We start from the raw sequence: 14,838 nt of genomic DNA, 5'->3' as shown, positions 1-14,838 counted from the left end.
TGTAGTCGGGAGCAAAAGGCTATCCAAAGAACAGAAAACTTATATAAGTTTTACTAGAAAGAAGGTCTCAACTTCAAGTACAAAGAGAAAATGCGCAACTATTTATGCGTCTACTAGAGAAGCTTTTGCTGCTCAGCATACTTGCTGGATACAGCCTGAACTGACAAGCAGACAGGGATAAAGAGAGAGAGAGAAAGAGAGTGTTACGTGCTGCACCAATGCTCAGCCCGCGTCTGCCTCTGGTTCGTCTCTCTTCCTCTCTCTTCTCTTCTCTGCCTTCGTAGTGAGGAACAAAGGCCCAACATGGCTGCCCAAGCTAGCTTACCTCTGTACTCGTAAAAACTGTCTTAACTCCTCGAATAGCTGACTCCAATCTCTATACAATATTACTTTACACGTTAATGTAGTTCACTGAATTAAGCCTAGGTTTTCTACTATAATCGCTGGATTTTTCTTGATTAACTGCACCTTCCCTATTTGTTTTTTTGTGCCAGTAGTCCATCACTATCGGCCAGTTATTCATTTTCTTGTTTGTCCGCTGGCTAATATAGCTCTTCGCGTGACATTTCAAGAATTACTTTCCCCTCTTGTAGTATTGGGTTTCATGATAATGCGTCGGGAGGCTTATTGTTTACGCTTGGACGGTATATGAGTTGAAACTTATACCCTCTCGTTCCACTTTGAGTCTGTTACAAGAAATGTGTGGTTTTTCAGATCAATGAGAGTGCTTAAACAGCTCGTGGTCTGTAACCAGCTTGAACTTGCGTCCGTATAGGTGTGATCTTAATTAGTTTTTTGCAAATACAATCGCCAACAATTCCTTGTTTATGTATGTTAAGTAGCAGAGCTTACTCCCTTTGAGACAGAGAAACGCGTACTCGCACGGTCTATTTTTCATGATTTCTCTCTGACCAAGAATCGCTCTAGTCCCATAATTTGATGCGTCTGTCGTGACAATGAAGGGTTTTTAAGAATCAAGGTCAATAATTACAGGTCCACTGCACAGTGTATCCACGAAGATTTTAAACACCTGTCCTTGACCACCCCATTTAAATACAATACCGGCTTTTAGGAGCCTTGATAGTGGTTGGGCAATTTATGCACAATTTTTGATAAATCACCTGTATTAGCCAACGAATCCTGTAAACTGTTATACTTTTTATACATTTGTAGGTTAAGGGTAATTTCTGGCAGCTTTAAATTTCTTTAGAACAGTTATTATCTGACAATTACCTACAATGTGATGGAGCACCTTCGTTTCTTTTTTCTAGAATTGACACTTTTAGGGTTCAATAGCCCTAACAAATATGTTTGACAAATCCTAAAATCAAATGGGCATCTTTTTGTATTAGTAATGCCCATCTGGGCCGAAAAACTCGGTCGTATGTGCATTGTCTTCGTGTATTTTCACCTGGAAAAATCCCGATTTGAGATCCACTACCGTAATGTAACGTGCCGATGCTAGGTACTCTAAAGTATCACTCTGAAACGGTATCGGGTAACATGAACCCACTGTAACTTTATTTATTAGTCAAAAATCTATGACTACTTTCACCCTTTTTTTGTTGTTTGGCCCTGGTTGTTTTGCCACTATCGAGGTGCTCGAGCTCTATGGCGAGGTAGAAGGTTCAATTATCCCTTGTTCAAGCATCTTCCTCATTTTGATTTTCATTTGATCCCTTATCGTCAGTGGATATCTGAATCTTTACGCCACGATATGTGTATCCAACGTTGTTATAATTTAATATTTTAAAAGGTATGTTGCCTTGAGAGGTTTTCTGTCAAGGCCAAACACGAAAGGGTTTGACTTGATCAGTCTTTTCACATGTTCTCTTTCTTCATGGTCGTAACCGGCTGTGTCTATGAGTTGCACTATCTTATCTATTCGTTTTGATTTCTCTAGCTCCTCTTTGTCTTTTGCAAAATTTTTTGTTCTTTCTTTATGATAATTTTTTTCTTCATAAAATAACCTTATCACTGCTTTCCCAAGCTTTTGACATTGTCCATTTTGACTTTTTCTCAATGCTCCTCGTAAATTTTTTCGTAATCTAACAGCCCTACTTCCAGAACAGGCACGTATTTCATCTCATTACTAATAATATTAGATTTTGCAACTATTTTTCCAATAATATTTCTGGCTGTAAAATTTCTGAACAATATTCCTTTCTCCATCTTGCGGAGGTGTATCCAGCCATCTTCTGATTCATATCTGCTTTTTATCATTTGCGCATAAATTATTCATCTCGATTTAGCAGGTATCTTAAAACACTCTCGCTTCATCAGTGGCATCTCTACGCTATCTAATCTAATCATATTCTTGAAGGTGCTTATTTGGCCTCAGTATTGCCTAAAAGTCTTCGACCCTATGAATCTTTCCACGTCAATTGGAAAATCATAGGGGACGACATGTAATATGCACTTCAATTCGTGCAACTAATCCTGTACCATGCCCAGTGTTTTACGTGCTCCGTGTCACGCCTATAATAGCTACTTGATATCTACTGACTATTTTTTAAATTTTTCTTGATAATCGAAATTTCTACTTGTGGTATCCAACATGCCCTGTTCCCGCGAGGCTTATAGTTATTTTTGGAAGCTGCTTTTTTTTGTCAGGCTCTGAAAACTTAGGTTTGTCATTCTCTACATGTTGGTCTGGCACTTTTACTCGATAACTTTTTTGTGGGCCTTCCCTCGTAGGTCTGACCACCCCCCCCCCCATTGCTGTGTTGAAGTGTCTTCGCACTTTGCAGAATTACGTTCTATTCTTCTCTGCACTGCTAAGTACTTAATCTGTTGATGTGCGTTTCTGCCTCCTCAATTCTTTGCTCCGCCTTTTGCGGCCTCTCTCTTGCACATTTTCCCTCTCCAGACATTTTTCTCTTCGTCTCTTTTTCTAATTTATGTTCAACGATTGAGGACCACGCTGAACATCTTGCGAGTTTAAAGTTGCGGTTGGATTTCTTTTTCTGTCAGGGACGTACACACCGTTTCCTTGCTGTTGTGGGCCCCTTTCCTGTGGTAGCCCATTTCTAACAAAATTCGTAGCATAGCCATCTCCGCTATCTTGATTCTTGTATCCGTTTCCATAACGGTTTAATGTGCTTCTATTGTTATTATTGTATGAGTCTCCCTCGTTGTGGTTGCCGTTATAAGTATTATTAATAACATTAACTAACATTATAATTATTATTCCTATAATAAAACTTTATTCGGCCGTTGATGTAGACCCTATAATAATTATTGTAATTATTGTAATGATGGTTATAAAAATTATCGTTTCTGCTCCTGTAATTATAGACGCTTCTGTTGGTGTGGATGTTATCCGTGGGTTGGTTATATCCCTAGTTTGGCCGACTCTTCTCTTCCCCTCTGTCTTTCTTGCGTGAGTGGCAGTCTCTCGCATAGTGTCCCGGTTTCTGATAATAATTGCAGTTTCTCTTTAGTTCTCTTTCGTTATCCCTTGAAACTTTCCTGTCGCTTATCACCACTAGCGGTTCTCGGCATTTTTTGACTGAATGCCTGGTTTGGCCATCGCAGTATATACAGCATTTTGGTTTGCTGCTGCTACTTGTCCTTGTGCCCTATTTGTGATTTTCGTTGTTTTTTCTCCTTTTTTTCTAAGTTTACTAGTCACCCCACTCAGTTGTTAACTTATTGTATGCGGTCAGTGCACATACTGGTATGACAAGCCTAAATTTAAATGCCTCTATGATTGCTCTCCCTAGTATTTCTGGGTTCGAACTTTCCACTCTTCAACTTCGCTGACTTTTTGAATTATTATTTTAAATTTTACCATGGGTAAGTCTGCATTGGTAATGCTGCAGTTTCTATTTGAGAGCTTTCTAATGAACTCTTTAACTATTTTTAACTGCGTTAATCTTGTAGCGAAATGTTCGACTGCTTTTCCTTTCAGCCTATTCGCGAGGGTGCCTAAAAGAAGTAATTCGTTTTCCAGTCCTATTGCTTGCGCAACTATTTGCATCATTTTCTCGAACAGTGGTAGGTTGACTGGGTCCCTGGCACTATTATATATTATATAGCCAAACAGACTCAACGTAGCAGACGACACACGGCGGACGCGCTGCTGCCGTGCGTGGCCCGGCCGCAATGGCTCGCATCGTCTCGTTTGTCGTTTAAATACGTTATAAAAACAAAAAACCCCTCTTTTTTTATTGTCGATATCTACGTAAAAATGTCTCATCTTTCGATCTAGACTATCATAAGAATTCCAAAAGTTAAAGATCATGGAGATAAAACGTGTTTTTCAAACAAGTGCATTTTTCGAGGTTATGGGAAAAAATTTTCGAAAAACTGATGCTACCGCTGGAAAGCTGAGGAAAAAATATGTAAGAACATGTTTTTAGATAATTTTTTATCAAAGTTTTGACACCAAAACGACGAATTGAAAACGTCGTGTTTGACGCCCGCGTGGGCCGTCCACCACGGCGCTGGGACAGTTGACGTGATTCTCCCCATATACATATGGTGAGTTGTATCTTCCTCTTTGATTCTGACAAAGCTTATTTGCTCTACAAGCAACGGCGCTGCGTTTAATTTTCTATGTCGCAGCTTCACATTTACAGACAGGAAAAATAGTAAGAGGCAGGGCAAAAAAGTTAAACAGTGGCGCTCGTCTTTCACTTGGTTTCTTTAACTTTGCACTTTATTTTTGTTTGGTCGTAAGTAAGGAGAAACATCGTTATAGGAATAGCTGTCGTCTATTTTCGTTTAAAAAGAAGTAATAACAAAAATAGTGATAAATACTCCAGCCAATATGTGTGTGAGTTATTATTTCCAGACGTTTTCTGTGTCTGTATAAAGTCTTCTTATAAAATCCCATTGTTTAACGTTTGTTATGCACAAATTTTCTTAGTCCACTGCTTATTTAAGTCTGTTATCTCAAGCGATCTTTGTTTCGAGTTTGAAGAGAAAAAATACTTAAAAAAAGGGGGAGTAGACAAAAGATTAAGTATAAATCAAAAATAAAAATTTTCCACAACCTTATTTTTGCCTAATAAGTGACTTTCTATCTTGCCTCGGAAGTAAGGGATAAAATTAATTTTATTACAAATGTACTTACGTGCTCGTGGATATGCACACCAATAAAAATAAAATTTTAAAGACCATTTCCCTTCAGCGCTCGCTACTTGCCTCCTTGATCCTGTGATTATCTGCAGCTAATGTCCTAGCCCTATTGTTGTAGAATATCACCGGAACTGTCGTCTTTAATCAGCCTCTCGACTTCTCGTTTTTTAATCATCGTATTCTCGTGGCACTACACTATGTGTGGTTCTTGGTGAAATTTTTGAAACAAGTAAAAAAAAAAATTCTGACTCGTACCAGACCCTTTACCTAGCACTAAAACTGTTACATGGGAAAAATATTGATAAGAAGGTGCGTCGCGAGAATGATCATTACTTAATGCCTTAATGAACTTTATTCCAGATACCACATTTATAAGGCAACGTAGCACGTGTGTTTTCGTTCGAGGCTCGTCATGTGTCTCCTAATCATCGCCTGGTCTCTTGGTTTGAAATGTTCTCTTTCTTTTGGTGCCCTCTACTAAGATAGCCTCGTTGTTATCAGTGGGAGTCAGTGTGATAAGCCCAGCATATCGTACGTATTAATATCATTAAACGTATGCAAGATTATCAAAAATAACAGTAATAATAGGTTTTCTAAAGAAAAAGAAATGATTTGTTTACTTACCTAGTGCAATGTCATATTATATAAAAGAATTGCCTAATTTTTAAATATTACAGTTAAATCTTCATGCAATGGAGAGATGTGATACTAGAAAAAGTTGTATGATGTTTTTAGAAAGAACTGTAAAAATGTTAATTTAATCCTCTATGGGGCCCTATTTCAGGACTAAAAACAAAAGTGCTAGACTAAATTCCAATAATAATGTGACTGTCTTACCTCTCAGTACTAAGAAATTGATCTTATCCTGAAAATCACGCAAGATAGTAAAAAAAAACAGTTCTTATGAGATGTCTTGAGGGTTAAGAAATAATAGGTGTGCTAATGTAAAGTAGTATCTAATCAAATGCAAGCATGACTTTAATTTTAAATATTTTATACGTAACTTTACAGAAAAGACCATTCTATAATAAGAAAACAATTATTAAAATATAGAATTTAGTTTTCTTTATCATGTGGACACAACCTCGGTATGTAACAAAATACCCCAAATCATAAAAAGACACAAATTATTGAACTCATTTCATTGTTAATTCTTACCAAAGTTACTCAAAATTAATTAACTTTTGTGAATAAGAAATTACGATTAAAAACAACATTTTTTGCCATTTTCTCTTACTTTTAAGAGTTATGTAAGAAAGTACCTTTGATAAAAGCTGTACTTATAAAAGTTTTTTAAAAGTTCTGCATTTAGTTTCTTTCGATGGACAGTTATAACATATGCAAGTACAGGTAAGACTCTAAGCTCCCTCTCCCTACATCTCGTAACAAGGGGTTTTAGGACCAAAAGAAGAAAAGAGCGAGTAAGGAGAAAGTCTTTCGGGGGCAGTACACAACGAGCCTTGAAAAGGAGTACACGCGCAACTTTGCTTTATGAATGTGATATCTTGAATAAAGGTCTTTAACATAAGAAGTGTTAACTAATCTTACAATGAACCTCCTTAATAACCTTTTTCCTGCGTAAAAAATTTGGTGCGAGGTCTGGGGTATGGAACATTTTTTCTTTTATTTTACTTGTTTTAAAAAATTTTGTCGAGAAGCACATATAGTGCAGCGCTGCGAGAATACGAGGATTAAAAACTGAGAGGCCAAAGATTCAATCAAAGATGAAGAAACTGATCATAGTATACAAGCAGGGGTGATAACAGCATAAAAGCCAAGAGAACCAGGGTATTCATTACAGGTTATCACATTATCAAGCAGACAAACGGTGAGTGATCAAAAGAAATAGTCTCTAACATCTCATTACTACTTGTGTGCATATTGACTAACACGTGAGTACATGTGAAATAAATTAAGTTTCACTCCTCACTTTCAAGGCAAGATAGGAGAAGTACTTATGAGGTAAAGATGAGGTTGTGGGAACTTTTTTTTTATGTACATTGGACATTTCACGTTAACCAAGCCACTTAAATGACCAAAAACCATCGAGACCTAGACAATTATTTTAAGGCTGAAACGTTTAGTCTATTTATACTCTTCCAAAATTAACCTGACGCCTTAAAAAACTTAGAATGATGGATCCACTTGGGCCACTGACAGTCCAAAAATAAATGAATTTCGAATACAATGAAAGCTACGATATTCTGCGTAAAATTCTACGTAAAAAGCGTTCCTTACAATTTTTTAGTAAAACTACTGTTTTTTAGATAAAAAACTCATAAATTTTCAAAAATTTTCTAACTTGATGAAATTCCAGATTTTGGTCTCATATAGGAAGGAAATTAAAATTGGCATATCAAATAGACTTGTAAAGTACTCTAGTAAAAGGAAGTCCCTTGTAATTAATCCAGTATCAGATGTCCAGAAATTCGAAATGGTGGTTTCAATATGGTGGCCAATTGAAAAAAATTAATTTAAATAAAAAAAATACTATGATATTCTGCATAAAATTCTTAGAAAAAAGTGTCTCCTGCTTATTTTTTACTAAAATTTTCGTTTTTAAGCAAAAAAGTCATGAATAACAAAGCACAACAACCAAAAACTGCAAAATCCATACCACTTGTACCGTGCGTTTTTTAGATCGCTGAAAACAAATCCAAGCTCAGAAATTTTCCGCTAGCTCGTATTTACTCCCTTACCTTAAATAATCATCCATGTCTATAAGAAAAATGAAACACAAGTTGTTAAGAGTGTAATGGTTTTATTTAAATATGTCATAAATTCCATGTGTCATGTCAGCTATTTTTAAGACTCTATTCTAAGAGGTCGTTTACTCAGACACGTTGCATAACCTCAAAAATCTCTACAAGTCCATAATACAACTTCTTACAATCAATAGCTTTTTAAATAAAAATCCATAAACTCGTCACTACTTTATACATAAGCTCTCAAAGTCTCTGGACTCTTTAACTAATAACAGGACCTCTAGAACACCTAACGTAACTCTTAAAATCCCTACACCTTGTAACGTAAATCTTTAAAACCAATAGTCTTACGAATTGGAATCGATGAATTTGTTACTATTTGGGATATGAGCTTTTTAACTCTCTGGACTCTTGAGTTAACCCTATGACCTAGTACACCTAACATAACTTTTAAAAATTCAGTTGTCTGGTGAAGATAACCTTTGATACAATAGATTCCCTAACAGAAGTTCATAAGCTTGTTAGTGCCTTGCACCCAATCTCTCACAGTTCTTAGACTCCTAAGCCAATTCCATGACCTGAAGGATAGCAAAAATCTTGTCGAAAACAGATCACTAACCGTTCAACGGACATAGGAGCGCAAAAGAGATCAGATATACATGATGATGCATATCATAAGACAGGACGTAGAAGGCAGATCAAAAATAAGGATTAATGTATGGGAGCCTGAAGAACCAAACTCATAGAAGACGTAGCACCGCAGATAAGGAGGAAGTCGGATTACATGATACACAGCCAAAACTAAGAGAAGAAGTTGATGAGAGAATAGATGAATAAGTTGAAACCAAGAAAAAAAATGAACCCAGTGGAGCATGCAAGTCCACCATGTTACTCGAGACATGGTTGGAGTTTCTAAGAGACAAAACGTGAAAAAAAACTTAGATATGTGCACAACCTCAAGCATTCTGGCATCACTATCTGTTCTACGGTCTTATATTTTTCTTCATCCTCGATCTATCGATCAGCAAGCTGCGAGTAATGCTATGCCATTTAAATGTTTTGTAAAAATGCTGAGAGCCAAGCAAAATAAAAAAATATTGAAATTGAAAACAGCATACGGGAATAATGATTGTATATATCTATCTCCCCAAGAATTCAAGAAAAACATTTATGTTCATTTGCCACTGGCAAATGGACGTTACAATTACGCTTATTATATCACAACAAACAATACTAAGTTTTATCACTTACGTTTTGGGGGCATCGGGGTGTTTGGTAAAACACTTTATTTGATATTGTACAAGCGGGTTGATTACAGCGTAAGAAGCGTCGTGAGTGTGAGCGGAACAAGCGTCTGGTCGTCTCGGAGAGCAGTGCTCAAGTGCCCGAACGCAGAGGCGGCTCCCGGCAAGGCGGAAGCCCGTGAGCATGGCGGAAGTGCACGCAGCGCCTCGCTCGGCTGTCGCGCTCGGGCGCGAAACCAAACAATCCGCCCGCCTCGATCCTGGATCGAAAAACTACGTGCCGCCCGCCAAACCGGGGTCAGTCGGGGAGTCTTCTGGAGGCGGTGGAGCTGCGAGAGGCGCTGACACAGGCAGCAAGACCATCTTGGTGATGGATCGCTTATACACGCCAGTAGCCGTCTTGAGGGTAGCAGCGCAGCAAAGCCGTCGGCTCCCGGGTGGACGCTGATGACACGGCCGATCAGCCATCATCCGCTGGACTGCAGAAGTGTAGCGTCGTGGAGGACGACCACATCGCCGACGATGAAGTTCCGGCGAGGAGTAGTCCATTTTGACCGCTGTTGGAGTGTGTTGAGGTTTTCTCGGCTCCAGCGGGACCAAAACTGGGCGCGGACCCCCCGAACGAGCTCCCAGTGGGCGAGCGCATCCAAGTTCTCCGCAGGGGGGCCGGGCAGAACGATGGAGTTGAGAGGGCCACCTACAAGAAAGTGCCCTGGGGTGAGAATATCGAGGTCTCCAGTGTCTCCAGATAGCCGTGTCAGTGGTCAGCTATTTAAGACCATCTCGATGCCAACGAGCACCATGAAAAATTCCTCGTAGGTGAGATGGCGTGACCCCATGACGCGCTGGAGGTGACTTTTGGTTGACTTGACGGTGGCCTCCCACAAGCCACCGAAGTGAGGAGCACCCGGTGGAATGAACTTCCAAGCAATTCCTTGATCGGCGAGAGAGCCCGCGACCAATCCCCAGTCCAGCTTGGCTGTCAGCAAGGCATCACGCAGCTCAACATCAGCGCGGCGGAAGCAAGTTGCGTTGTCGCTCCATATCTCACCGGGCCGACCGCGGCGTCCAGCGAATCGGTGGAGGGCGCCCAAGAAGGACGCAGCCAAGAGATCGACGACCAGCTCCAGGTGTAGGGCCTTGGTGGTGAGGCACGCAAAAACGGCGATGTAGCCTTTTGTGGTCCAGACTCCTCGTCCTCTGGCGGAGAGTACATGGAAAGGGCCAGCGTAGTCCACTCCGGTGCAGGCAAAGGCACGAGAAGGGGAGACTTGAGACGACGGCAGTGGGGCCATGAGTTGAGTCACCGGTCGCGCTCGCAGCCGGATGCAGACGACGCACCTGCGGAGGTGAGCCTTGATCCGCCGGAGCCCACCGAGGAGCCAAGCGCGCTTACAGACGTAGGCACTGGTGACACGGTATCCACCGTGCAGCGCCCGAGAGTGCGCCCAGGCGATGACCATGGATGCGAGGAAAGAGGCGCCGCTGAGAATTGGCGGGTGCCGCTCCTCGTAGGTCGGCGGTGAATGCTCGAGCCGCCCGCTAACGCGCAGAATCCCGTCGTCATCGAGGAAGGCTGCTAACGGTACCAAGGGGTTCGTCTTCCGCAGACGTTCGCCCCGTCGAAGACATTGGAGGTCGTCCGAGAATGATCTCTCCTGGCTGAGGCATACACACGCGAGAAAAGCGTCGTGGAGTTCGGTCGGCGTAAGAGGTGAAGCGACCGAAAGCACGGGGCCCCTGCCCAAGCGGCCCCGGACGAATCGACGAATACGTACGAGGAAGCTTAGTAGCATGCGTAAGTTAGAGAATTGCTCGAGGTAGCTGGCGTCGAGCTGCTGCACTACGTAGCAGATGGATGAATGCTGGTTTGGTGCGAAGAGCGGGTCTAGGGGCCACGAGTCGACGTCCTCGGCGAGCCAAGCGGGGCCCTCCCACCAAGTTCGCTGCGAGCGAAGGCCGGTCATGTCGGCACCTCTGGTCGCGAGGTCGGCTGGATTTGACTGGGTCGGCACGTATCGCCAGACGTTCGAAGGCAGGATTTCCTGGATTTGGGCGACATAGTTGTCGATCAGCACGTTGTTGGTTGGCCTGTCGGAACACAGCCAGTGCAGAACGATCTGTGAGTCGCACCATGCGTGACAGCGGTCGACAGGTACGCGTAGCTCGTCGGCAGCGGTCCGCAGGAGCTTGGCGGCAATCAGTGCGGCGCGGAGCTCGATGCGCGAAATCGTCATGCGCGTGGATGTCTCTGGCGCCGGCTTGAGCGAGCGAATCGGCGAGAGCTTCGTCCAAGCCAGAAGAATGTGGCAGAGCGCCGGCCCAGCCCCGGGCGCGAGGCGAGAGTAGATGACGGCTGCCATCGCGCGGCGACTGGCGTCCGAAAAGCCGTGCAGGTGAAGCTTGGGAGAAGGCCCGACTCCGATCCAGCGCGGTAAGGTGAAGGTGGAGATGGCCTGGAGCTCGGCGGTAAATTCCGCCTATCGGCGAGTCATTGAGATCGGCGCAGGCTCGTCCCAGCCCAGTCTGGCGCGCCAGATATCCTGGAGCAAGAGCTTGGCATTCAACACGATCGGCGCGAGCCAGCCGCATGAATCGAACAGACCTGTGAGCGCCGCGAGCATCGTCCGCTTTGTGCTCTGCAGCTGGAGTGGTGGAGGTGTCAACTGAAAGTAGTCCGACGGTGGATCCCACTTGACCCCGAGCTCGCTGACGAGGCCTTCAGCGCTGAGCTGCTCCCAGGTCGGACGTAAGCGGACGTCGTCAGGCAGATCGTCGAGCAGCTCGCGGACATTGGCCACCCACTTCCGCAGGGAAAAGCCACTGGCCTTCATGAGCCCGCTTAGCTGGTCGTGGAGGCGCCGAGCCGCGGTGACGTCGTCGGCCCCAGAGAGAAAGTCGTCGGCGTAGCGGTCACACAGGGCGGCTGACACAGCTTCGGGCCAGTTGTGGCCTTCGTCCTGGCATAGCTGTTGGAGGGTACGCAGCGACAGGTAAGGTGAGCACGATTCGCCGTAAGTCACAGTGAGCAGCTGGTAGTGGGTTGGAGGCTGGCTGGAATCGGCAGCCCAGACGATCCGCTGCAGGTCAACGTCGCGGTAGTCGATCCAAATCTGCCAGAACATCATGCAGATGTCGCTGCAGAAGGCGATGCGGTGCCACCGCCAGCGCATGAGCACCGATGGGAGCGCGGCTTGGAGTCTGGGTCCAGCGTAGAGGACGTCATTCAAGCTGTGGCCACTGGAAGTCGGGTTGGACGCGTTGAAGACTATTTAGAGCTTGCGCCCGCGATCAGCATGCTGCCAGATGCTATGATGATGGATGTAGTTGACGGGCCCAGCTGTAGCTGCAAGCTCAGCGCTGGTGAGCGGGCGCATGTGGCCCATCGCGAGATATTCAGCCATGAATCGACTATACTCCACAGCCATATCGGGGCTTCACCGAAACCGGCGTTGCAGGGCTACCAAGGAGGCCATGGCGCTCTGAAGACTGTCACCAAGAAGAAGCGAACAGCTGCCCTTCAACGGGAGGCGCACGATGTACCGTCCGTCCGCGGTGCGTCGGTGATCTGCGAACACACGCTTGCACTCGATGTCCTCATCTGAGCGGCGGTAAGCCTGAGAAAGATCCTCCATCTCCCAGAACCGCTGTAGCAGAGCGGTTAGCTCGTTGTGCCAAGGCGGAGCCACGTTGGATTGGGCGGCTGCACAGACGGCTGACGTACCTGGAGCGAGCCCGACGGCACGGCCTGCCAATACCCAGCCGAAGACTGTGCGCGGCCCGACGATTTCTCCTCGTTGAGTGTAGCCGGGTCGTAGCAGCAAGTGGTAGTAGTCGGCGCCGATGAGAAGGTCAACGCGTTGTGGCGTGCCAAACGAAGGATCGGCGAGGCCCTCGCAGTCAGCCCACTGCCGGATTGCCTCCGGGTGCAGCGGGATGGAGGGGGATACCAGGCTGAGCCTGGGCAAATACAGCGCTGTCAGCGCGATAGGTGGTGCGGGCCCTGAAAGCTCGAGGCAGAGATGGGCCCGGACTCTGGGGACGGCGGACTTGCCGCCGACCCCGAAGATGCTGGCTTCGATGGTTTCTAGTCGTGCGCCGACCTGGCGCGCGAGAGTCGCAGAGATGACGGTGACCTCGGAGCACGCATCGATCAGCGCTCGGGCCGGAACTCGACGACCAGGAGGACCGCTTAGATGGACGAGGGCGGTCGGAAGCACGGCTAGTCACGCTTGAGGTGACGCGTCAGTCGAGTGCTCTCCCGATAAAGAGGTGAGCGGGTCCGTGCGGGGCTGCTTTGATGATGTAGAGCCGTCGGGCTGCCCCAAGCGGTGGCGACGGGCACCGTCGTGCAGTGAGCTGTGATGCTGCTCTCGGCAATATTGGCAAGCCGACCGGGAGGGGCAGTACTTCACAGCGTGCCCGGGTCGGAGGCAATTGAAGCACAGCCGTGACTGGTAGATGAGCTCCCTCCGTGCGCGTACATCAAGCCCCTGGAACTGCGCACAACGCCCGGGATAATGGCCCTCGTGGCACGCCAGGCACGACGGCGTATCGTTGCTCGTGGCGAGGGCGTGGTAATTGCGTCCTGATGTCGAGGAGTTCGAGCATGAGACCGTCCCGCTGAAGTGACGTGCGGGCTGCGAAGCTTTGACAGAGCTGGCGGCGTGGCGATGGCGCCGAAGAAAGTCGGTCTAGGTAGCAAATGTGGCGACGTCAACCTCGGAGCCGGAAACGGTACTCTCCAACCGTCGGAGCTCCTCCTTCCATGCACGCCTCGTCGCTGGATCCATGCCAGTCATTCCACACGAGACAAACCAATCGTCCGAGCCGGCTACGGGACGACCTAAGGCGCGAAGCTGGTTGCGATGTTTTTCCAGGGTGTCCAAGAGGCTCTGCAACCCGCGGGTAGACTCGTCTCTGAGTGGCTTGATCTTCCGCAGGGCTGTGACATGGTCGTGGACGAGAAGGCGGCTGTGCTCGTAGCACGCTTCAAGCAGAGCCCATGCCATAGAGTAATTGGCCTCGGCTACCTGGACCGTATCGATGGCCGTCTTAGCGTCTCCCTGAGCGAGCGACTTCAAATAGAACAGGCGCTTGACGTTGGTGAGTTGGCAGTCCTCGTGGATCAGCGCTCGGAAGAGATCACGGAAGCTCTCCCAATCTTCTCGTCTCATGGAGAAGTTCGGAATGCTGATTCTTGGCTAGCGAGGCCCACGGCTTGAAGCCGGGTTCCCTGGGCCCGGGAATGGCTTGGGAGGGACAGGTGCCGGCGCCAGGGAGTCTCTTGCGTCGTAGAGGCAAGACTGTGCGTCAAGGTAGTGCGCTTCCACGTCAGTGTACAGCTGGACCAACCGAGACGCCTTTTCCGGTGGCGGAGCTTCGATGAGCTTGAGATGGTTGGCTTGAAAATCACCCCAATATCCGCCGAGCAACTCCAACCTCGCTTCTACCATGCCCGAGCTCCAGCGGGCTGGCTCCATCTCATGAATGGTGCGGGCCAGGTGGCCAACAACCTTGGCGAGAGCCGACTGAGCACCGAACAGCGCGGTCCAGCCTTCGTCCATTCTGAAACATTAGTATTCGACGCTTGAGCGGAATATGCCACCGAGCCACAGCTGGTGGTGTTAGGGGGGTCGACAATTCGAGTCAAATCAGCAGGCGACGCGCTTGAGCGGACAAGATGGCCGCCACGGCCGACAAGGAGGCCGTCGGCGGATCATTGCAACAATGGCGGCTTGATGAAGCCAGGCCACGTCTATACCACTCGTTAACTTTGGCCGTCAGCAACACAGCCTGCTTGC

At 46.2% G+C, this 14,838-nt stretch overlaps 3 protein-coding genes across 3 annotated transcripts; all 3 read right to left on the bottom strand.

Moving 5' to 3' along the window:
- Positions 1-9,798: 9,798 nt before the first annotated feature.
- Positions 9,799-11,397, bottom strand: LOC149373848 (uncharacterized). The gene has a single exon (XM_089595676.1). The coding sequence runs from the start codon at positions 11,395-11,397 to the stop codon at positions 9,799-9,801; it is 1,599 nt and encodes a 532-aa protein (XP_089451802.1).
- A 117-nt stretch (positions 11,398-11,514) lies between these two features.
- LOC106645564 (uncharacterized) lies at positions 11,515-12,462 on the bottom strand. The gene is made up of 2 exons (XM_089595675.1): positions 12,371-12,462; positions 11,515-12,274 (listed from the first exon to the last, which is right to left on the bottom strand). Exons 1-2 carry the CDS (start codon positions 12,460-12,462, stop codon positions 11,515-11,517), a joined length of 852 nt encoding a protein of 283 aa, XP_089451801.1.
- A 9-nt stretch (positions 12,463-12,471) lies between these two features.
- Positions 12,472-14,211, bottom strand: LOC149373847 (uncharacterized). The gene is made up of 3 exons (XM_089595674.1): positions 13,771-14,211; positions 13,374-13,728; positions 12,472-13,256 (listed from the first exon to the last, which is right to left on the bottom strand). The coding sequence occupies exons 1-3, from the start codon at positions 14,209-14,211 to the stop codon at positions 12,472-12,474; spliced, it is 1,581 nt and encodes a 526-aa protein (XP_089451800.1).
- Between the last annotated feature and the right edge of the window lie 627 nt (positions 14,212-14,838).

The sequence above is a fragment of the Copidosoma floridanum genome, unplaced genomic scaffold (genome assembly GCF_036245765.1).
Source record: "Copidosoma floridanum isolate Cflo_tuat_1 unplaced genomic scaffold, Cflo_Japanese_pri ptg000026l, whole genome shotgun sequence".
In the NCBI taxonomy this organism is placed as follows: Eukaryota; Metazoa; Arthropoda; class Insecta; order Hymenoptera; family Encyrtidae; genus Copidosoma; species Copidosoma floridanum.
The sequence above is the reverse complement of the archived record's forward strand: the minus strand, read 5'-3'. Positions and strand labels throughout refer to the sequence as shown.

Excerpts from the sequence above, each read along its gene's own strand:
- LOC149373848 (XM_089595676.1), bottom strand. The coding sequence starts at position 11,397 with ATGGCAGCCGTCATCTACTCTCGCCTCGCGCCCGGGGCTGGGCCGGCG.
- LOC149373847 (XM_089595674.1), bottom strand. The coding sequence starts at position 14,211 with ATGAGACGAGAAGATTGGGAGAGCTTCCGTGATCTCTTCCGAGCGCTG. Across the intron at positions 13,729-13,770 it reads TCCGACGGTTGGAGAGTACC|ACCGACTTTCTTCGGCGCCA; the intron begins GTTTCCGGCTCC and ends TTTGCTACCTAG. Across the intron at positions 13,257-13,373 it reads CTCACTGCACGACGGTGCCC|CCGTGCTTCCGACCGCCCTC; the intron begins GTCGCCACCGCT and ends AAGCGTGACTAG.
- LOC106645564 (XM_089595675.1), bottom strand. The coding sequence starts at position 12,462 with ATGGCTGTGGAGTATAGTCGATTCATGGCTGAATATCTCGCGATGGGC. Across the intron at positions 12,275-12,370 it reads GAGCTTGCAGCTACAGCTGG|TGGCCACAGCTTGAATGACG; the intron begins GCCCGTCAACTA and ends CCCGACTTCCAG.